The sequence below is a fragment of the Microcaecilia unicolor genome, chromosome 4 (genome assembly GCF_901765095.1).
Source record: "Microcaecilia unicolor chromosome 4, aMicUni1.1, whole genome shotgun sequence".
In the NCBI taxonomy this organism is placed as follows: domain Eukaryota; kingdom Metazoa; phylum Chordata; class Amphibia; order Gymnophiona; family Siphonopidae; genus Microcaecilia; species Microcaecilia unicolor.
In genome coordinates this window covers 10,914,927-10,938,906 of record NC_044034.1, presented here as the reverse complement: position 1 = coordinate 10,938,906, position 23,980 = coordinate 10,914,927, and the positions used below count along the sequence as shown (strand labels likewise).

The following is a 23,980-nucleotide window of genomic DNA, read 5'->3' as shown; positions in this document are numbered from 1 at the left end:
GAAGGAGACACAGACACCCACCTTCAGCTCTTCAGCTTTCCTCCCTTCAGTAGATTTAAACTTCTCCAGATCTTCCAGATTCTTTTTCAGAGGCTCCAGGCGCATTTTAAGTTTTTCCTGTGAACATTAAACATCATTGATTAGCATGTGATTATTTTTATAACCACAATTTCAGACTTGACTGTAAATGTGAGATGTCCCTTCCAATTTAGATCGTTTCTTTGAAATAACTGAAGTCTGACGGGTCAATATTCAAAGTGATATAACCAGGCAGGATAGGCTCCTGCCTGGTTAAATTGTGCTGAACTAGCCATGAGCCAATATTAAACAGCACTTAACCCAACAGTGCGACTGAATATTGGCAGAGATCTCCACAGCTCTATCCAGGCAGTGCAAGGGTGATCCGGGGCAGAGTCAGGATGGAACTGGGAGATATGTGGGTACCAGTGATATTCAGTTCCAGTGCCCGTATTACCTAAGCAGGTAAATGGAACCATGCATAAGGCTGACCTAACTTTACCTGTTTCGGTACTTGGGTACAGCATGGAGTATTAGCAATACCTGTATTCCTTTCGGAAGCCACAACTCACGGGCTGAATATTGACCCTGAATATTGACCTGGCAACAGGTCTACCAAAACGAATGGTCAACAAATACAGACACCATTCAATTCCTCCAAGAATGGGATGACATATGTAAGATAACATTAGACACAATTGCCCCAATCCAAACCAGAACATCACATAGGAAAAAATATAATCCATGGTTCACTGAAGAGCTGAAAGAACTCAAAACACAAGTCAGAAAACTGGAACGCGCATGGAACAAAAAGAAAGATGAACACACACTGAATGGCTGGAAATCACTTCGGAGGAAATACAAATATACCATTAAACAAACCAAAAGACTACATTATAAAACAATGATTGGACCAAAACAAAGACACACACAAACTCTTCTACCTTGTAAATAAATTGCTAGACACCACATCAGTTACGAATAACAGCAAAGATACACCAGGGGTCGACGACCTCGCGAAATACTTCAAGGAGAAAATCATACAATTACGACTTAAAATACCCACCAGCCCTATTGAATACGAAACACTCCTAAACTGTCTAGATCCAGAAGACGGAATATATCCAGCAGACAGGATCTGGACTGAATTCGAATTACTGTCAGAGGACCTCATCTCTAAAACGCTCAAAAGATTCGCCAAATCCCAATGCAAATTAGATATCTGCCCAAACAACCTCATGAAATCAGCTCCTCAACAATTTATAACAGACCTAACGAACCACGTGAACTTCACACTACAAAATGGACTCTTCCCAAAAGAAAAAGGAAAAATTTTACTCACCCCAATACCCAAAGATACAAAGAAAAACGCAAGCGAGATAACTAACTACAGACCAGTAGCATCTATACCACTAATAACCAAAATAACCGAAGGGATGGTAACTAAACAACTCACAAACTATCTCAACAAGTTCTCCATATTACATGATGCCCAATCAGGATTCCGGTCAAATCACAGCACAGAAACAGTATTAATTACCCTAGTGACAAAATTTAAACAAATGATTGCAACCGGCACCAATATACTCCTCTTACAATTTGACATGTCAAGTGCCTTTGATATGGTTGATCACGGAATCCTACTAAACATTCTTGAATATTTTGGCATCGGAGGCAATGTCCTAAACTGGTTCAAGGGGTTCTTGACCTTGCGCTCATATCAGGTCACATCAAATTCAACTACATCCGCTGCATGGACACCTGAGTGTGGAGTACCACAGGGATCCCCCCTCTCGCCAACCATTTTCAACCTAATGATGATTCCCTTAGCAAAACTTCTATCAAACCACAACTTCAACCCATACATATACGCCGACGATGTAACGATATATATTCCTTTCAAAAAAGACATCAATGAAATCTCCAACGAAATCAACCAAAGTCTACACATCATGAACACCTGGGCAGATTCATTCCGATTGAAACTGAACGCAGAAAAAACTCAATGCCTCATACTTACCTCCCAATACAACACGAATAAATTTACCGCTATCAACACACCTAAACTAAATCTGCCAATCTCAGAAACTTTAAAAATCCTTGGAGTCACTATTGACCGCCACCTAACACTTGAAACTCACGCGAACAACACAATCAAAAAGATGTTCTACTCCATGTGGAAACTGAAAAGAATAAAACCATTCTTTCCAAGATCTGTCTTCCGCAGCCTAGTGCAATCACTCGTACTCAGTCATCTGGACTACTGCAACTCAATATACGCAGGCTGCAAAGAACAAATACTGAGGAAACTTCAAACAGCCCAGAACACAGCAGCCAGACTCCTTCGGAAAACTGAAATACGAAAGTGCAAAACCCTTAAGTGAGAAACTACACTGGCTCCCACTCAAGGAACGTATCACTTTCAAAGTATGCACCTTAGTCCACAAAATCATTCACGGTGAAGCCCCTGCATACATGTCTGATCTAATAGACCTGCCACCCAGAAACGCTAAAAGATCATCCCGAACTTTCCTCAAACTCCACTTCCCTAAGTGCAAAGGCATAAAATACAAAGTACTGCACGTATCAACCTTCTCATACATGAGCACGCAATTCTGGAATATACTACCACGCAACCTGAAAACGATCTACGAACTAACCGACTTCCGCAAACTACTAAAGACACATCTCTTTGAGAAAATCTACTGCAAGGATCAAAACACATGATGTCCAGACACACTAATAAAAACGCATCAATACACTCTCTTCTGAATTCTCTTCCCCCGTATTTTCACCACACTTAAAACTCTATCCACAGATAATACTGTTACACCCTAACACTCTTTTGCCATTGTTTTATGGCCCTATCAATTCCCCATTGCTACTTTCCTTTGTTCTATTCCCATATGATATTTTGACTTTGATTTTGTCTTCCCATAACTCTTCACAATGTAACCCATAATCGTACTGTAACAAATTGTATTTCCATCATTCACAATGTATTGTAAGCCACACTGAGCCCGCAAATAAGTGGGAAAATGTGGGATACAAATGCAATAAATAAATAAATAAATATAATCCTATTACACATACTTGAATATTTTGGCATCGGAGGAAATGTCCTAAACTGGTTCAAGGGATTCCTAACCCAGCGGTCATATCAAGTCACATCAAATTCAACCACGTCTGCTGCATGGACACCTGAATGTGGAGTACCACAAGGATCACCCCTCTCACCAACCATCTTCAACCTAATGATGATCCCCTTGGCAAAACTCCTATCAAATCATAACCTCAACCCATATATATACGCCGATGATGTAACAATATACATCCCTTTCAAAGAAGACATTAAAGAGATCCTCAATGAAATTAACCAAAGTCTACACATCATGAACACCTGGGCAGATGCATTTCGCTTGAAACTAAATGCAGAAAAAACTCAATGCCTGATACTCACTTCCCAGTACAACACGAATGAATTCACCGCTATAAACACACCAAAACTAAACCTTCCAATCTCAGAAACGTTAAAAATCCTTGGAGTCACTATCGACCGCCACCTAACACTCGAAACTCATGCAAACAACACAACCAAAAAGATGTTCTACTGCATGTGGAAATTGAAAAGAATAAGACCATTCTTCCCAAGATCCGTCTTTCGCAGCCTAGTGCAATCCGTCGTACTCAGCCATCTGGATTACTGCAACTCACTATACGCAGGTTGCAAAGAGCAAATACTGAGGAAACTCCAAACAGCCCAGAACACAGCAGCCAGACTCATCTTTGGAAAACCAAAATATGAAAGTGCAAAACCCTTACGAGAGAAGCTACACTGGCTCCCACTTAAGGAACGCATTACTTTTAAAGCATGCACATTAGTCCACAAAATCATTCACGGTGAAGCCCCAGCCTACATGTCTGATCTAATAGATCTACCACCCAGAAATGCTAAAAGATCATCCCGAACTTTCCTCAACCTCCACTTCCCTAATTGCAAGGGCTTGAAATACAAGGCGCTGCACGTGTCAACCTTTTCCTACATGAGCACGCAGTTCTGGAATTCACTGCCGCGCAACCTGAAAACGACCTACGAGCAAGCCACCTTCCGCAAACTATTGAAGACCCATCTTTTTGAGAATACTTACGGAAAGAACCAAAACACATAAAGCCCACACCCACGGTTCAATAATGCTTCAATACAGCCACCCTGAATTCTCATCCCCTGTAATCTCACCACACTCATACTTCTACTCACAGAAAATGTATACCATATGCTTTCTTGTTGTTATGTACTGCCCCTTTTAGTTTCCCGTTGTTCCCCCAATGTTTCACTGCTCTTTTCCATTGTTATATTCATTAATGATACTCTGAGTTTGTCTGGCATAACTCCTCACAATGTATTCCATAACCGAGTAGTAACAAATTGTATATCTATCACTCACAACTTATTGTAAGCCACACTGAGCCCGCAAAAAGGTGGGAAAATGTGGGATACAAATGCAATGCAATAAAATCAATAAATAAATATGGAAGATGCCTAAATAGACAGCAGCCAGGGTTCAAGTTTTGATGATTGATCTTACTACTCATGTTTCAAACTCTGCTAATTCAACTCCGTTTAGTTTTATGAGACTGAAAATGTAAATTTTCAGTAACTTCATTAAATACACATACCTTGTATTCCTGCACAGCATCCTCTATGGGGATCACGGTGTGAGATCTGTGATCCCTGGATCTGTCACAGACCAAACAAATTGCTCTCTGATCCTCTTGACAAAACAGCTTCAGTTTCTCTTCATGCTTCTCACACAGATTCTCCTCTTTTGGTCTCACTGAAGTCTGACTGAGCTTTTTCACCATTTCTGTCATATTTGCCAGCTGCCTGTTAGGTCTGAGGTTTCTCTGCTGAGACGTTTCCCTGCACTGGGGACAGGGGAAGTCTGTGTCTCTCCCCTCCCAGCTCTGAGTGATACAGGAGCGACAGAAGTTGTGTCCACAGTCTGTCATCACCGGATCTTTAAAATAATCCAGACAAATAGAACAAGAAGCTTCATCTCGCAGACTCTCAGCAGGGTTTGCAGCAGCCATGATTCCCTACAGGAAAAAATTATGAGAGCAGGAATTCAGTTACTGTTTCACATTTTAAAACCAAGGGAGTGTCTGTGTCGAACAGGATGTTTGTCAAGGACTTTGTGTAGTGTAAATATAGAAAAAAAAAGAAGCCGTTACCTTGCCCCCCTTTCCCTGAGAGGGGGGCATCTTGCAGGGAGGTACAGAGGGCTCAGGGCAGCCCAGAAACAGCACTGACACTGTTTAAAATGCTCCAGCACTGTTATAAAACTAAGAACTCAGGTGCCTGCCCATAGATGCCAGAGGTGTGTTTAAATTTGATGAGTTTGTGTAAATATAGAGAAGAAAAGAAGCTGTTACCTTGCCCCCCTTTTCCTGGGAAGGGGGCATCTTGCAGAGAGCAGGGAGACACAGAGGACAAGCTGAGAGACTGCAACAGCACTGGCACCTTTTGTTAGAATGTTTAGAGTGTTTAGAATGCTCCAGCACTGTTGTGCAAAGAACTCAGATGTCCATGGCTGCTAGATGTGTGTCAGTAAAGTTTCATGAGTTTGAATCTGTATGGAGGGGACAGTGAAACTTGTTACAAATCTCCCGATTGGCTGTCTGAGAGCACAGTACAAGGTTCCTGATTTGCTGTTTGAGAACTGGAAGTAGAGGAGGGGACAGTGTGTGAGATAGCCAATAGGAGACAGGATCTGCAAAAAGGCACGAATTTGGACCAATGAGGTGGCAGGACGCAGTCTGATCCTTAGATTGGTGCGAATTTTGAGCCAATCCAGGGGGCAGGAGGAGTGGAACAAAGAAAAAAAAAAGTTTTACAGTGCAGTGGCTGCCTGCAGTGTTGCCAGGTAGGCGGTTTTACCGCCCAATTGGGCGGTTTTCCGCGACCCGCTGCAGGAAATTTTTGCCCGCGGCGGGTTGCGGTTTTTTGGGCTTCTTTTTTTTCTTTTGGGCGGTTTCCAGGCGGTTTTTTCAGCCGCGGGGCCGATGACAGGGGAGGTGGGGCCGGTGACAGGGGAGGCGGGGTCGATGACGGCGGGGGCGGGTTGATGACGGCGGGGGCGGGGGTGATGACGCGGGGGTGGGGGTGTCAGGGGCGGGGTTTGAGTTTGGGCGGGTTTTGGGCTGGATTTAGGCTGGTTTGGGTGGGAAAAAAATTTTCCACCTGGCAACCCTGTCTGCCTGGGAAGAAGAAGGCAATCAGAGGCTAGAGACAATGGAAGCTACAAGCATGGTCTGAGGGAAGAATGTGTTGCAAGTTGGGGCAGAAGCAGGGCATGCTCAAATAAGAAGAGGCAGCTGCAGGCTGGATGAGGATAAGATCCAATCCACACAAGGAGAGACAGCTGCAGGCTGATAGAGGACCCATTGATGAGCCCCAGATGAGCTGGTGAGTCCTAAAGAGGGGCCGGGGGCCGAAGCAGACAGGAGTAGGAGAGAAGGGAACACACTGGGAGACTGAAACGTGTTGGGAGCAGTGCAGAGCGGAATAGAATCCCAGAGGAGTCCACCCAGTGCATCCGTGTGTGTGTGCTTACCTGCCCAGAGAAGAGATAGAGCCGGCTGTGCGACTGTCTGTCCTGTAAAGAAGAGGCTCCAGAGAGAAAGAGACACCCCCCCCTTGCACTGAGTGCCCAGATAAGAAAAGGAACTGTGCTTTTTTAGTGCCTGCCGCAGGAGGGATCTAGCCCAGAAGCTTGCTGGTTTGAGCATCCACAAAGAGAGAGAAAGGGGCATCCCCCTGCACTGAGTGGCCAGACTACTACTACTACTACTACTACTTAACATTTCTAGAGCGCTACTAAGGTTACGCAGCGCTGAACAATTTAACAAAGAGAGACAGTCCCTGCTCAAAGAGCTTACAATCTAATAGACAAGTGAACGGTCGGTCCGATAGGGGCAGTCAAATTGGGGCAGTCTGGATTCACTGAACGGTAAGGGTTAGGTGCCGAACACAGCATTGAAGAGGTGGGCTTTAAGCAAAGACTTGAAGACGGGCAGGGAGGGGGCTTGGCGTAAGGGTTCAGGAAGGTTGTTCCAAGCATAGGGTGAGGCGAGGCAGAATGAGCGGAGCCTGGAGTTGGCGGTGGTGGAGAAGGGTACTGAGAGGAGGGTAGAAAGATAGTGAGGGGCAGCAGACTGAGTGCATTTGTAGGTAAGAAAGACTAAAAGTGAACACTGTGTTTTTTTGTTTATGTCTGCCTCCGGGGATCCAGACAAAAGCCTGCCTTTGGGGAACAGCTGCCATGCCTAAGGCTTGAGTCCTGCAAGTGTCTGCCTCAAGGGGAGTTAGTGTAGCCGTCCATCAGTGAGATTAGGGGTGGTTGTATAACAGAACAAAACAAAAGGGGTCATGTTTTGGGCGGTTGAGATAGGAATTTTCCTTGCTTATCTTTTTATTTTGAATTTAGTTAGTCCACAAGTTTCACAGAAAGTTAAGGTTTTCCTTTTTTGAGTTTTTTTGAGTCAGAGTAGTAGGTATCGGGAGTCCCTGAATCAGCGAGCTGACCTCACCAACCGAGGAGACGTGGAAGTGAAGAAGACTAAGGTACCCAACGCAAGAAAGCAGCGATGCTAGCGAAGACTTTAATATACTGGTAATGAAATTGTGTGCACACAAATTGAAAACTATGTATATCAGATCTGAGTACACTAATTAGTGCTGTGTACATGTGTGGGATGTTTTGGGTTACTGCAGATGTGGAGTTGGGGTCTTGATAGCTGTGATCCTTGATAACTGTGATTCTTGGTGACTGTGATTGTAGTTTTAAAATTGTTATTGCCTTTATTTCCTTTGTAACTTATCTCAAAGCATTTAACATCTTGCACTAATTTTATTTAATACCATCAACCTGTAAAAATTGGTACCAACATTTAAGAAACATAACCAACAAGTGTTTCTATTTACTTTACCCTCTATTCATTTTACCCTTTAATAAAACCTTTAATATTTGTTTCTTGCTAAATCCCTTGGTTGTGTGGAGTTTATTTGGGAACCCTATTTAAAACTGTGACACTCATATATTTATTTCTTCAATTATTCAAATTTACCTGCTCCACGACTAGGGGGTTTACATTTGTAACTGTGGGGGATGTGCAGTGAGGTCTGTTACAAGGCTCCTGATTGGCTGTCTGAGGCCCCAGGAAAGCTGGGATTCTGAGGGGCATGTGAGGCAAGCCCGAGGGGCAGTGTGGAAGGTGGCCAATAGGAGCCAGGATCTGGTAAAAGGCATGAATCTGGACCAAGGCGGTGGCAGGAGGCAGCCTGACCCATGGATTGGCACAAATTTCAAGCCAATCCAGGGGACAGGAGGGGTGGAACAGCAGGAAAAAGATAGCAAGCCAGAGGCAACCAACCTGGGAAGGAGAAAGGCAAGTCTGGGCAAAGAGTGGAGGCTGCAAGCATGCTCTGAGAGGAGAAGATCAGATCCAGGCAGGAGTGTGCTGCAAGCTGGGGCAGAGAAGGGCAAGCTCAGGCAAGAAGAGGCAGCTGCAGGCTGGAGGAGAAGAAGATCAAACCCAAGCAGGAGTGAGCTGCAGGCTGGAAGAGAAGGACCCAGATGAAGACAGAGAACTGGTGAGTCCTGTAAGGGGCCAGGCACCAAAGCAGACAGGAACAGAGGAGGAGGAGAAGGGGGTCTGGAGCGAGCTGGGGGTAGAAGAGGAGCCGAGGTGCAGGAGAGCTGGGGCCAAGAAGAGGAGCTGTAGCAGTAGCCACAGAAGCCATTCTTCAGGTAGAGAGAGAAGCAGAGGAGGAAGAGGGACCACACTGGGGAGCTGAGACGTGTTGGGAGCAGTGCAGAGCTGAATAGAGAGCAGCGTGGCAAGAGCCCTGCATCCCAAAGAAGTCCACCCAGCGCATCCCTCTGTGTGTGTGCTTGCCTGTCCAGAGAGGAGAAAGCCGGCCTTGTGACTGCCTATCCTGTAAAGAAGAGGCCTATCCGGAAAGGGAAGAAGCCCCACAAGGGGAGAGACAGAGAGACCCCCCCCCCCCCCCCTCCGTACTGGGTGCCCAGACTCCAAAGGAACTTTTTTAGAGTGTCTGCCAGCGTGAGTGTCTGCCTCAGGAGGATCCAGCACAGAAGCCTGCTGGTTCGAGTGTCCACACCTAAGCGAGCCTGCCCTGGGGAAGGAGCTGCCCAGCCTAAGCCTCGAGCCCTGTGAGTGCCTGCAGTTAAGGGCCTGTCTTTAGGAGGTTTAGTTTAGTAGTTCATCAGTTTGAGTAGAGGGTGGGTGTATCAAACATATAAATGGCGAGTGACCAACTCACTCGCAAATGCGCAGTAGAGACTTCCCTCTCTGTCCCGCCCCCGCGTCAATACGTGATGACGGGGGGGGGGGGCGGGACAGAGAGGGAAACTGCGCTGCCGAGGTTGCTACCGCTCCCCCCCCACTCGGAGTCGCCGCCACCCCTCCACCCGGCCCGGGCCCTCTCTTCCCTTCTGAACTTACAGATCCATTCGCCAAACGCAGCAACGCACATCAGCTGAGCTGCAGTGAGCCCTTCCTTCTTTGCCTGTGGCCCCGCCCTCCTGTGACGTAATGTCAGCGAGGGCGGGACACACAAAGGCAGAGAAGGAAGGGGCAGCTCAGCTGATGTGCGTTGCTGCGTTCGGCGAATGGATGTGTAAGTTCAGAAGTGAAGAGATGGCCCGGGCTAGGTGGAGGGGTGGCGGCGGCGACTTCGAGGGGGGGGGAGCGGTGGCGACTTCGCGGGGGGGAGGGGAGCTGTGGTGACCGCGGGGGGAGGAAAACCTCAATACCAGCCCATTTTTACGGGCTCAACGGCTAGTAACAAAATAAAAGAAAAGGGGTCATGTATTGGGAGCAGGGGCGTAGCCACGGGTGGGCCCGGGCCCACCCAATTTGGGGTCAGGCCCGCCCAGCAGCACAGCGATTCCGGAGGCTCCGGTCCCCATCATCATCCATTCCCCCGTGGCGTGCCGCAACTTTCATCCCCATCTTCCCTCACCCTCGCAGGCCCGCCCAGCAGCGATTTCGATCGCAGGCAGCTCCTTCGGCTCGCACACGCTGCTTGCCGGCTGCCGCTCAAATCTCCTTGCAGCTACTAGCAGCGCTAACCCGGAAGCCTCTCCTCTGAGCTTCCGGGTTAGCGCTGCTAGTAGCTGCAAGGAGATTTGAGCGGCAGCCGGCAGGCAGCGTGTACGAGCCGAAGGAGCTGCCTGTGATCGAAATCGCTGCTGGGCGGGCCTGCGAGGGTGAGGGAAGATGGGGGTGAAAGTTGTGGCACGCAACGGGGCAAGGGATGATGGGGAAAAGATGTTGGAATGGGGGAGGGAAGACGGGGACAGCAGCTGCACGGGGGGGGGGGGGGAGGGAAGAAGATGGAAGGAAAGATGCTGCACAGGGAGGAGGGAAGATGGAATGGTGAGGCATGGTGGGTGGGGGAGAAGCTGCATGGGGAAGAAGGGAGAGATCCACTAAAGGGGTGGAGGGGTCAGGAAGGGAGAAGTCTTGGCTGCATATGAGGTGGAGAAGAGGGAGACATGCTGCATAGAGAGGGGATAGGTGGCGAGAGGGGGAGATATGTTAAACATAGGGGTGGAGAGGAGGGCAAAATGGTGGGCATAGGGGTGGAGGGAAGGGAGAAATGTTAGACATGCTGGTAGAGGGGAGGAAGGTAGATATGCTGTATGGGAAGGGGAGAGAGACGTTGGACAGTGGGAATGAGAGGGGGAGATAGACATGGGGGTGGATGAGAGGTACACAGTAGGTGGTGAGGGGGGAAATGCTGGGCCATGGGGGAGAGGACTACTACTATTACTATTTAACAGGAATGAAGAGAGAAGGGGCAGGAAAATATAAGGCTACCATGGTGGGGTGGGGAGGGGATCAGATGCTGGTTAGAAGGATGGAGGGAGAAGATGATGGGAATGGTGGAACCCTGTGGGAGAGGGCAAGAGGGGGAGGAGGGGGTGGCAAGGAAATGAATGAGAGATAGTGATTACAGAGGATAGAAATGTGGTAATGGGGAGTAGATTAAAGATAAAAGAGAAAGTAGGGATGGGGAGGAGTAAGATGGGGAATGGGAGACCTAGTGGGTGAAAGAAGAAGATGGAAATTTGATAGGTAGTTGAAAAGTAAAAAGGAGACAAAGAAGGGTGAGAGAGAGGCAGAAAAGAGCTACAAAGGAATGACCAACATGTCAGAGGCAGGAATATTGAGGGAACAGACAGGAGAGAGGAGAAAAGACAAATGGACTACAGCCGCTTGAAGAAGAATTAGCAGACGGCAGAGAGGAAAGCAGAAAAGAGAAATTGGAACCAGCAAGATGGAAAAATAAAATGTCCAGACAACAAAGGTAGAAACAAAGCATTTTATTTCAAATGTTTTAAATGGAATATGTTAGCTTTTGGAAATGTGCATAGGAAATGTCTTTGTATTGTGTTCTGTAGAAAAGGAAATGCATGTTTTGTGTCTCCAGTGTTGCAGTAATGCTATGTTTAACTTCTTGGGGTTCCTTTTCAATTTTTGTCTAAATATTTTTATTTCTAATTTGTGATCCCTTGTTCTGTGTTTGGTGAGGTTCTGTTGGTGTGATAGTAATGGCAGGTGGGAAATTGGAAGGGAGGCAAAGAGGAGAGGGAATCGGGGAGGGGAGCCCTCCTTTATTTTCTGACCTGGGCCAAGTAGGTCTTACAACAGTCCTAACCCTTGCTGTATAGCTGGTGAGGATTCCCAGGCATCCCCAGCTAAGGACCTCCTCCAAAGGCGGCCAGAACTCCCTTCTACCAAGCTCTGGCAACAGCATCCTTGAGCCATCGACAGCTAAGCATGTGTGGGGTGCTGGCATCAGTGGCTTAGGGTCATTGCTGCTGCCTGCCAAGCTTGGTAAAAGAGAGTTCTGGCCACCTTCAGAGAAAGTCTTCAGCTGACTGAGCTTGAGGATCCTCATTAGCTAAAGTATTTATATTTTGAGGTGGAGGTAGGGCGGAGCAGAGAAAATTTTGTGCCCACCCACTTTGGGCTCAGGCCCACCCAAAACTGGCTTTCTGGCTACGCCACTGATTGGGAGGGCTAGATAGGAATTTTCCTTGCTTATCTTTTTATTTGAATTTAGTTAGCCCACAAGGTCCCTTGCCAAAGGAAATACTGATTGAGGTTAGGACACACACAACGAGCACAGGGAGTCAGGATTTTCATTTTTTGAGTTCTTTGAGTCAGAGCAGTAGGTATCCTGGAGTTCCTGAGCCGGTGAGCTGACCTCACCAACCGAGGAGACGTGGATGTGGAGAAGACCAAGGTACCCAACGCAAGAGAGCAGCAATGCTAGCGAAGATTTGATACACCGGTAACATTATTGTGTGCGCATTTAATAATGGTCTATGGACTTTTCCTTTAGGAAAGCATCCAAACTTTTTTAAAACTCCGCTAACCCAACCGCTTTTACCACATTCTCTGGGATGGGGAGCAGGGAGCCAATACATGTGATTAGGGCACTTAGGTGTGTGAGCAGGAGAAAGGGGTTGAAATGCCCATGTCACATGTTTAATGCATGTGCCTGATTGTTTTTGGGGAGACAGGGGTAAGAACATTAAAGCTAATTGAAGAGGGCACAAGGCTGGTTTGTCTCGGGCACCTGATACTCTTGCATTGGCCCTGGTAAGGTCAGGTCTGCAGCAGCAGCAGCAGCAGTTAGGCTGTTTCATGATGCAACAGAAGAGGTTTGGGTGTAGTTGCAGTGAAAGGCGGAAGCTGGCAGCTTTTTCTTTTTTGTAAATAAAATTACTGTTGTCTCAGGCAGGTACCATGTGGGTAAGGTAGAGCTGCAGGGCTTCTTCACAGGTGCCAGCTCTAGGTGCAGTGGATTCTTGAGCACCTCTAGGATTGAGCAAATCCTTCACTGTGTCTAATAAAGTGAAATTTCAATCATTTTAGTAGGTTGGGAGAGGTCACAGGTTCTGAGGATTATGAGGAGGCACAAGGGATAATGGCGACAGGTCGGCATTTACAGATTACAGCACTGGCCTCAGTGACAGTAGGTTCTGGTATCTGTAGTCCCTAAGGCAGGGGTGTGCTGGTAAATTTTTAACAACAGGCTCTTTCTCTGGACGTAGCCAGCTCTGCAGTTGGAAGGGCCAGGGGTGGCCGGGGGGGGCAACACTTGCCTCTCTCTCCTCCCTCCCTTCGTGCTGGCAGCCAATAAATGAACTGCCAGCACTCCCAACGTCTTGCTCTGAGCAGGATGCTGGAACTTCTCTCACATGCTCGAGAAGTCCCAGCCTGCTGCCCAGAGCTGGAAACAAGGAGCGGGGAGCAGCAGTAGTCTATTTACTTGGCTGGCAGGGCTCAGAATCCCCACCAGCAAAGTAAAAGATAATTCAGCAGGGGGTCCAAGCCCACATTTTGGGAGCCAGTTGTTAAAGTAGCCATGGAGGGCCCTACTTTAACAACCGGCTCCCAAAATTCTTAAAAACTTAACAACTGGCTCTTGCGAGCCTGTGAGAGCCTGCTCCAGCACACCACTGCCCTAAGGGGTCAGTTTTCAAAAGATTTTACCAGGAGAAGATCAGAAGCTAAAAATTGACCTTCTTGTGAGTAAAGGTTCCCTCGCTCTAAAAGGTACAATTCCGGTCATTTTAACTTACCCCACCATTGTCATGGGCAGAGGAAAGGTGAAATGCACTGGAACATATTTTTTGTGATGGACACTTTCTACCTGTAAAGTTTGCTGGTGCTCAGGGTTGTTGCTAGGGGTCACTGCCCAGGACACCAGTGTGTATCTTCTTGTGATCTTCATTGCCTCAGCTGGTAACAACCCCTCCAGGGACAGGAAAATACCTAAATGTAACTCACCTTGCGCTAAATGCAAAATCCCTTCCCTTCCTCAATGAGCCTCATGAGGGCTGGGCCATGAGCACTTGATTTCACCACTATAGGGGGCTGTATCATTGGGGGAGGGGGGACTCAGGCAGGTTGGCTGCATCATCAGATTAGTTCCCAGCTCCCACCAAAGCCAACCCTGCTGTCCTCTCCTGGACTTCCTGGGCACTGGGAATTGAACCTGGTTCCTTAGGATCTCAACTCACTGGGATCAAACCTGGTTCCCCAGGTCCGCAACCTGCTGCACTAACCATTAGGCAGCTCCTCCTCCCATTTATTTCTAATATTTGTATTGTCATTGTAGTATTTATGATGGATCATAAAATACAGTGAGATTTAACACAATTACATAGAAGTACAATGAGTCCCTGCCCTACTGAGCTTACACTCTTACTTAATATGTCTCATGGTTAATCTGTAGATTTTCATGTTATTTACTATTTATTTACAATATCTTATACCATCTGTTGCTTTCACTATTGGGCTCATTTTCGAAAGAGGACGCCCATCTTTCGACATAAATCGGAAGATGGACGTCCTTCTCCCAGGGTCATCCAAATTGGTATAATCAAATAACCGATTTTGGACGTCCAAAACTGCTTTCTGTCGCAGGGATGCCCAAAGTTCAAGGGGGCGTATCAGAGGCGTAGCGAAGGCGGGACTTGGGCATGCCTAACACTTGGACATCCTTGACCCATAATCGAAAAAAAAGGATGTCCCTGACAAACACTTGGACGTTTTCACCCGGACCTGTTTTTCTTACGATTTAGGCACAAAAAGGTGCCCGAACTGACCAGATGACCACCGGAGAGAATCAGGGATGACCTTTCGTTACTCCCCCACTGGTCACTAACCCCCTCCCACCCTCAAAAAAACATCTTTAAAAATATTTCGTGCCAGCCTCAGATGTCATACTCAGGTCCGTGTGTTATGTCTCTGCCTCAGTGGCATGCTCTCATTCATCTTGCCCCCTGGTGGTCAGACCTGGTGGTCGCAATGGACTGTCTGCTGATGGTTTTCCCGGTTCCAGAAGTCATGCCGGTCCGGTCCGGATTTTCTAGCCTGCCAGTTGGTCTCGAGACTTTTTGGAACTCAGCTGTTTCCGTACCTGGTGAACTCCCTGGCTGTTGGCCTTTATTAACCTCTTGGGAACTTCCCTAGTTTGCCTTGCAACAGAGGTCTTCAGAGGTGTTTTCTCTGCGAGTGTTTGTTGCTGCGCTCCCTTTGCTACCCTCAGTATTTTGCTTTTGGAACTTTGCCTGGACTTGGACTTAGTCTTTGCTTGCCGCCTGCCTTTGGAACTTTTGCCTGGATCTGACTTTGCTTTTACTCGCTGCCTGCCTTTTGAACTTTTGTCTGGACCTGACTACTGCTTTTGCTTGCCGCCTGCATAGAGACTTCTGCCTGGACCTGACTTGCTTTTGCTTGCCGCCTGCATAGAGACTTCTGCCTGGACCTGACTTTGCTTTTGTTTGCCTCCTGCCTTTTGAACTTTTGCCTGGACCTGACTTCTGCTTCGTCTGGCTGCCTGCCTGAGAGACCTTGCCAAAACCAGGTACGTCAGCCCTGCCTGTGCTAGTGTGAGGTGAGTGTTCCTCCTGCCGCTGCCGTCCCTCGGCAGTGGCCCAAGGGCTCACTATCCGGTGTTTTGTGTGAAGCGTGACACCGTAACAGCAGTGTGCAGGTCCCTGGAGCAGTTTTAGTGGGTACGTTGTATATTATGGGTACTACTATTACTACTACTTATCATTTCTATAGTGCTAGTTATAAACTATGAAATATGAACCATGATTAAGACCTGTAAGGGCTGAGGCTCGGCAGAGCATGCAGGCTGACAGGCCTGTCTCTTAGTTGACCTTCTTTACTGAATCAAAGCTCATGGTCTGCTAGCACCTAAGTAAACACTATAAACTTACTTGTACACCCTAAAGCGGAGTCAAAATGAGCAAAGGCTATAAATCGTGAGGCCCAGGAACTTATGATCTAATAAGACATTCCTATGTGCAAACTGGCCTGGGAAAGGTGCAATTAGGGATGAACAGAAGAATGTGTGATTTAGTGATGTGGGGGTAGATGGTGAGAACAGAAAACAGAATGATCTCTCAGGAAAAATAAGTGCTGAAGTAATGTAAAACACAAGTGTATAAAAGTAGCTGCCTCAGTTCTGTACTTTGGAGTGATAGATACAGAGAGCATGGGTATGCAGCAGTTCTATCCTCCCATGAGAAACTAGCATTTGTAATTGTAAATTACTCTTGATAAATAAGAATAAAGAATTGCCTTTCTCATATGCTGGCCTTCATAGTCTTTTATCTCTCTCTAAATTGCGGGTGGTTGGTGAGTACTAATTTGGGAGGTGATACAAGCAGCCTTATTTTAATTAAAAATAAAGTGCACTTTTTGTGTAGGTGCATGCCCAAAACTCAAGCCTATACTACCGCAAGCGATTTTTCTTCCAGTTATCGAATCAGTTTCGTAAAGTGATCATGAACAATTGGCACATTTTGGAAACACTATTGAAGATCTTAAGTTTGTTGTAATCAAACAGGTCAAAGCCAGGTGGAGAGGAGGAGATATGGAGAATATGTTGCTTAAGGAAGTACAACGCATAAGTACATAAGTACATAAGTAGTGCCATACTGGGAAAGACCAAAGGTCCATCTAGCCCAGCATCCTGTCACCGACAGTGGCCAATCCAGGTCAAGGGCACCTGGCACGCTCCCCAAACGTAAAAACATTCCAGACAAGTTATACCTAAAAATGCGGAATTTTTCCAAGTCCATTTAATAGCGGTCTATGGACTTGTCCTTTAGGAATCTATCTAACCCCTTTTTAAACTCCGTCAAGCTAACCGCCCGTACCACGTTCTCCGGCAACGAATTCCAGAGTCTAATTACACGTTGGGTGAAGAAATATTTTCTCCGATTCGTTTTAAATTTACCACACTGTAGCTTCAACTCATGCCCTCTAGTCCTAGTATTTTTGGATAGCGTGAACAGTCGCTTCACATCCACCCGATCCATTCCACTCATTATTTTATACACTTCTATCATATCTCCCCTCAGCCGTCTCTTCTCCAAGCTGAAAAGCCCTAGCCTTCTCAGCCTCTCTTCATAGGAAAGTCGTCCCATCCCCACTATCATTTTCGTCGCCCTTCGCTGTACCTTTTCCAATTCTACTATATCTTTTTTGGGATACGGAGACCAGTACTGAACACAATACTCCAGGTGCGGTCGCACCATGGAGCGATACAACGGCATTATAACATCCGCTTTATCTTTAAATTGAATACGGTCACCCCTTATGGGTTCAATGCGGAGTTGGACCTTTTGCCTTTTTAATAATATATTTATACTTTTTTAATAAATATTTATAATACATTATACAAACAGACTAAGCATTGTTATTTTGTTATACAGAAACCCTCTGTTGAAAGATGCTCCTAGAAATTCACACTATGCCTTTTTCAGTAGGTTCTTCCGAAATCCACATTCCCTTTCGAAAATACCCCTCCATGTCATTGAAACCATTCTTTACATTCATAGGATCTAAACCCATCTCTGCCACTATTCACAGGCTCTGATCCTGTCTCTGTCCCTCATGTTTGAAACTGTGAAAGTGTTTTCGCTTCTATGTTAATCCATTGGGATAGAAAGACATAAACTTCATTTCCATAAGAAAAGAAAGAAATCCTTAAACTTTAATATTTCTGTAACAATGATTTCTTTGAACACGTTTAACACAAATTTGTAAAATCTTCCACCTCTCACACTCCTGCAACAGACTTCAGATTAAGTTTTTGAAATCATAAGGAAGAGCAGCAGAGCTTCCCAGATTTATTTGTACTTTCTGATGACTGTATATAAAGCTTTGGTAACATAACTACAAATTGTCAAGCAGAGAGAGAGAGTCTGGGAATGTAAATCCTGAGTCCTGCTGTTTAATTCCAGGCTGGTACCTGGCGGATTCTCTGAGGAAAATCAGAATTAGTCCCAAAGATGGGTCGGAGTTTCCCTGTGAAGGAGTTAGTGAAGGTTAAGAAATGAGATTTATTATCTGCATCATAAAATGAGACCTTTCCTGCCTCATAATCCAGCAGAATCCCCACTGCCCGGGGTTTCTCACTCAGGGGGAGCCGATTCTCAGGGGAGGTGAGGAGCCACCATATCAGTCCAAACCCCAGCCCCACTGTCCAGAATCCTTCCTCAGGTGACAGTTTGATCCCCCCTTCCTCCTCACAGAGTCTTTGCACACTCCCAATATCCAGTAACTCCTATCCTCCACTATACAGTCCCTCCCACCTCTCACCTCCACCTCCCAGTAATGTCTCCCTGAGGTGAAGTCCTCACTCCCCAGCACAAAGAAATCAAACAAAATAAAACATGGAAAAGAAAATAAGATGATACCTTTTTTATTGGACATAACTTAATACATTTCTTGATTAGCTTTCGAAGGTTGCCCTTCTTCATCAGATCGGAAATAAGCAAATGTGCTAGCTGACAGTGTATATAAATGACATCATTCCCAAAGGACTGAGGACCTCCTACCCACCCCCACCCTACCACCCTACCAGACTGCCACAGCAATGCCCGAATGTCCTCACCCATACATACTGTCAGCCAGCACACTTGCCCACTTCCGATCTGACGAATAGAAATCAAACAAAATAAATATGGAAAAGAAAATAAGATGATACCTTTTTTATTGGACATAACTTAATACATTTCTTGATTAGCTTTCGAAGGTTGCCCTTCTTCATCAGATCGGAAATAAGCAAATGTGCTAGCTGACAGTGTATATAAGTGAAAACATTCAAGCATTACTATGACAGTCTGACAGGGTGGGAGGATGGGGGTGGGTCGGAGGTATGCATGGGGACATCAAAGCATATCATTGATATTCTAACAGGATGGGTGTGGATAGGTGAGGGGAGGGTGATCAACAGAGACATACAGCTTTATGGTTTATAATGGGCTAGGAACCCCAGATCCTTGTTAAGTCCTTTCTGTTGGGTGTTACAATATACTACATAACTACAAATTGTCAAGCAGAGAGAGAGATTCTGGGAATGTTAATACTGAGTCCTGCTGTTTAATTCCAGGCTGGTACCTGGCGGATTTTCAGAGGAAATTGTGAAGTACTCCAGAAGAAAGGTCGGAGTTTCCCTGTGAAGGAGTCAGTGAAGGTGAAGAGATGAGATTTATCACCTGCATCATAAAACGAGACCTTTCCTGCCTCATAGTCTAGCAGAATCCCCACTGCCCGGGGGATCTCACTCAGGGGGAGCTGGGTCTTAAGGGGAGGTGAGGGCCCTGCATCTCTGTTCATACCACAGCTTCACTGTCCAGAATCCTTCCCCAGGTGACAGTTTGATCATCCCCTTCCTCCTCACAGAGTCTTTACACACTCCCAATAGACAGAGAGTCACATCCCCCACCTCCACCTCCCAGTAATGTCTCCCTGAGGTGAAACCCTCACTCCCCAGCACACAGGGTTAAGTATCAAATCTCTGAGGAGTGTCCGACACATTCTGTCTTATGTTTCCCTTTCTGACGTTTTCCCCATCTTTAGACAGGATGAGATCAGGGTCGCCATATTAAAAAAAAAATTCCCACACAAAACAGCCCAAAACCCGCCCAAAAACCGCACACACCCCACCCACGACGTCATCACCCCTGCCCCTTCCGTCATCACCCCGCCCCCACCGTCATCGCTCCGCCCAAAACGTCTGCAAACCCCGCCCAAAACATCACAAACCCCGCCTCTGTCGCCATTAGCCCCACCCCCCGCCAGCCGAAAAACCGCCCCAAAACCCGCACAAAAAAACCAAAACCAGCCCAAAAAAACGCAACCCGCCGCGGGAAACTTGCCCGCGGCGGGTTGCAGAAAACCGCCCAATTGGGTGAGAAAACGGCCCATCTGGCAACGCTCAATGAGATAAGAACCAGCAGTTTCAGGATCCAGAGTCACATAGACACATTAATAAACATGAGCAAACACTTCTCATTAGCTTATCACACACCTACCACTAACCCTCATTTGCTGGTTCTTCAGTCAATCACTTTTTCTATGACAGGAGCTCTGCTATTGGCTATTTTCACCTTCCTGCCTCATAGATTGGACTCATCTTATTGGATATCAGCTTTTCAGTGTACCCTATTGGAATGAGTTTACTCATACCAAGGAGGTTGGATAAAAACAGGAGATGGGATGATGTCAAAACGCTGAAGCCAATTAGGTTAATCTCTGTTTCCCCTCTCCCTCTCAGTCATCATCCCCATACTCTCAAAACAAAGCAAACAAACTATCAGCTGCTGCATCCTCGTTGTCGTTCTTAATAAAAATGTGACATTTTTATTTGATCTCACTTATATTTTCAAATATGCCGTCTTGTGCCTATTTTCTTCATCCATGTGCAGTTTTTCTCCTCACTTCCTTTTCCCTCATTTCATCTCCTTCATCTCTCTTCCCTCCCCTCTATGTCCAGCAATTGCTCCTCTGTCCCCTGCCCCCTCCATTCATCCCTATCCAGCATTTCCTCTCTGCCTGAGGCCTGCCCTGCAATCCATATCCATCCATGCCCATCTGTCCCCTCCATTCATCCCTATCCAGCAATTCCCCTCTCCCTGAGTCCTGCTCTTCCAATCCATGCCCATCCATGCTCCTCTGTCACCTGTCCCCTCTATTCATCCCTATCCAGCAATTCCCCTCTCTCCCTGAGTCCTGCCCTCCCACTGCTCTTCCAATCCATGTCCATCCATGCTCCTCTGTCACCTGGCCCCTCCATTCATCCCTATCCAGCAATTGCCCTCTCTCCCTGAGGCCTGCCCTGCAATCCATATCCATCCATGCCCATCTGTCCCCTCTATTCATCCCTATCCAGCAATTTCCCTCTCTCCCTGAGTCCTGCCCTCCCAATCCATGCCCATCCATGCTCATCTGTCCCCTGCCCCCTCCATTCATCCCTATCCAGCAATTCCCCTCTCTCCCTGAGCCCTGCCCTCCCAATCCATGCCCATCCATGCTCCTCTGTCCCCTGCCCCCTCCATTCATCCCTATCCAGCAATTCCCCTTTCTCCCTGAGCCCTGCCCTCCCATCCATGCTCCTCTGTCCCCTCCATTCATCCCTATCTAGCAGTTCCCCTCTCTCCGTGAGCCCTGCCCTCCCATCCATGCTCCTCTGTCCCCTGCCCCCTCCATTCATCCCTATCCAGCAATTCCCCTCTCTCCCTTCCATGAACCCTCCTGTAATATACGTAGATAACTGACGTCAGAGGAGGGCGGACACAGGAAGAAAAAGGAGACATCGGAGGAGACAGAAGAGCTAAAGAATAGCTGATCCATCCTGTGCAGCGCCTTCAAACATAGGTGAGAGGCGCTGCACCGGCCATTATGGTGGAGGGGGGGTCCGGTGGGGGGGGGAGCAGCGGGGATGAAATCGGGGGGCGGGGCACGGAGGTGGAGGAGGGCAGGAGGCGGAGCATTGCCGACTAAAGAAGAGAGACACAGGAAGGGAGGGGGAGCCCAGCAACTGCAAAGGTTTCATTTTTAAAAGCTTTTATTTCACAAACGGAGCAGCGGGGAGCAGCGGGGACTTCGGGGGGGGGGGGGGGGCAAGCAAGGCAAGGCCAGGCCATCCATACAGGACGCTGCTGATGAGCGCCTTTGCCCCCTCCCGATCCTTTTTTAATTTAGTTTCCTTTTTTATTTTAGGCACAGGGAAGCAGGGAGCCACTTTTCTTTTAAAACATGCCAGCAATTTGGTTTTTAATCGTGCAGGGGGCAGTGGGGAGATGACAGCTCAGGCTTTAACGACAGGTCTGAGCTGATGTTAAATTTCTGGCGGTAAGTGAATCGTTGCTATCGTCGGTATGGTTAGTGCATTCCGAATTGTCTACATTTCAATGGTAGTTTCTCATTTGCATTCCAGTTTCGTTAGCTGCTACTGCCGTCGAAAAATAGGCTTTAGTGCATGGAAAGGATAGGAAATTCTTCCTTAAGGGCTCATTTAACGATGAAAAACGTTTAGTGCATCTGGGCCGAAGTCCCACAAAACATCTAGAGTCACTTCTTTTGGTTTTACCGCTAACTCTTTAGGCAATTCAAAGCTTACTGGAACCTGCTCACGAACCTCACTTCGGCTCTCAGTTTCTCTCCCTTCATTCCCCGCCGGCTCCATGGGCAAACTGCCCTCCATTCCCACCTCAGATAGATTCGTCGCTTCTCCCCGGCGTTCTCCTGGGTCCGTACCTACTTCCAAGGGGGACCCTGTCGGGTCAGAGAGGAAGGAACTTGCACAGAGGGGTTGGGGAGGCGGAGTTTGCGCTGCGGGGCTCAACGTTGTTTCTAGACCGGAGGAAGCCAAAATCTCCCTTTCGCCGACATTCCTAATCGGTAGCGTTCCGCATTCCAGTACAGCTGCTCGTGGCCTCAGAAATTGATCAATTGGACCAGGTAAAGGAGGTTGCAGCGGGGAAGCTCTGCCCGCTATTCTCCCCCTACGCTTCGGCATCTTCAGAGAGAGGTTCAGAGCGTCCTAGCAGTGCGGCGCCATCTTGGATCTCACCTTTAAAAATTATTATAGCTGGTAGAAACTGCAATTTTAAACTCTGTATTTTGTGCTCATTTTTCTACAGTAAAATAAATAAATAAATACACTGTATACAATACAGATGGCCAAATTTGAGTGAGGATATCCTGTTTCCTGATGGGTTCATCTTAACTGTTGTTGTAATCTACCTTGGGAAGCCTGGTGTTATAAAGATGATGGAATATATTGAAATTAAATGGAAGTAGAATTAAACTCTCCTTTCATTGGGGCTCATGGAATCAGATCTTAATCTGTTTTGTAGAAGTTTACCTTTTAGATACACAAATGGATTATTCTGTTTTGAACATGTTTCAGGGGTAAGTGGTTTTATTAGTCAAAATAAAAATCAATATTTTGTTTCATGCAGATTTCTTTTGTTTAAACATAAATGGGCTATATAAGCCCCTAATGCAGTCCATATTGGTTTTCTTATATTTTGTTCTTGTGATAACTTATGATGGTGCGCTGGGCCCACGCCTTATAGCTGGATAATTCTTCAGGCTGGCTGGGTGGCGTTACTGAGGCTTTTTTCTCTCCATTTTCTAATGGCTGGGTTGTGTTTGTCTGTCTGGGTCACATCAGGTGTATTAAAACTACTAGTGTATTTGCAGCTTTCAGGCTGTGACGTTGGATTTTCATATTGAATTTGAGAGCTTGTGTATATGGTTGATAACTTATACTGTGCCAAAACTGAAAACTCTTATCTCTGGTCAGTAATAAAAGGAGCTCATTGTGAACACTATCCACCCTAAAAGGTTGTTTTGTGGCTGTACATGAAGAATTTTCCTTTGAATAAATAAGCTTATGTGTCTGTCCCTAATGCATCCTAAGTTTATATAATCCTTTCAAGTAAAGAGGTGTGTTAGCCGTGTTAGTCCACTCTTAAATCAGAGCTGGAAAAACTGAGGAAAATCATAAGAGATCTACAACCTTTGCTCCAGGAGGATGAATTACTGAAGGAAATATTCCCATCCTCACCAGTACTGGCCTTCCGACAGCCACAGAACTTAAAACACAAGCTTATCAGAAGTAAACTGCCAACACAGACTGAAAGGGAACAGAAAGGAACACGTCCTTGGATATATCTAGCTGCAAACTATGCCAAAACATTTCACAGGACCCCACAGTCATGCACAAAGGAAAGATATTCAACATAAGGGAATCTTTCACATGCTCATCTTCCAATGTGGTATATATCATTCAATGTAAAAAATGTAACGAAGGATGCTATATTGGAGAAACAGGCCAGATGCTTAAGACAAGATTCAATTTACATAGACATCACATGAACAATACAGCCATTAGGGCCCCCACCCCGGTGGGACAGCACTTTACAGAACCAGGACACCGTACCAGTGATTTCACAGTGAGAATACTGAAAGGTAACTCTACAACAATACAGGAACGTAAAACCTTTGAAATCAGAATGATTGAATATTTTGACACCCAACG

The 23,980-nt window shown here is 46.6% G+C and overlaps 4 protein-coding genes across 4 annotated transcripts in view; 2 read left to right on the top strand and 2 right to left on the bottom strand.

Moving 5' to 3' along the window:
• LOC115468300 (E3 ubiquitin-protein ligase TRIM39-like) overlaps window positions 1-5,120 on the bottom strand; it is a 39,853-nt gene extending 34,733 nt beyond the window's left edge. Inside the window, exons 1-2 of the mRNA XM_030199933.1 lie at window positions 4,696-5,120; window positions 22-117 (exon numbers count right to left, since the gene is read on the bottom strand). Of these exons, the coding sequence (XP_030055793.1) occupies window positions 22-117; window positions 4,696-5,109 (510 nt within the window). The 5' untranslated portion in view covers window positions 5,110-5,120. The remainder of the gene's footprint in view (window positions 1-21; window positions 118-4,695) is intronic.
• The window catches only part of LOC115468279 (E3 ubiquitin-protein ligase TRIM39-like), a 1,086,936-nt gene that overhangs the window by 190,047 nt on the left and 872,909 nt on the right, over window positions 1-23,980 (top strand). The gene's annotated exons all lie outside the window — the stretch shown is intronic.
• LOC115468286 (E3 ubiquitin-protein ligase TRIM39-like) overlaps window positions 1-23,980 on the bottom strand; it is an 875,973-nt gene that overhangs the window by 611,160 nt on the left and 240,833 nt on the right. The window lies entirely within an intron of this gene.
• LOC115468283 (E3 ubiquitin-protein ligase TRIM39-like) overlaps window positions 1-23,980 on the top strand; it is a 572,298-nt gene that overhangs the window by 490,284 nt on the left and 58,034 nt on the right. The gene's annotated exons all lie outside the window — the stretch shown is intronic.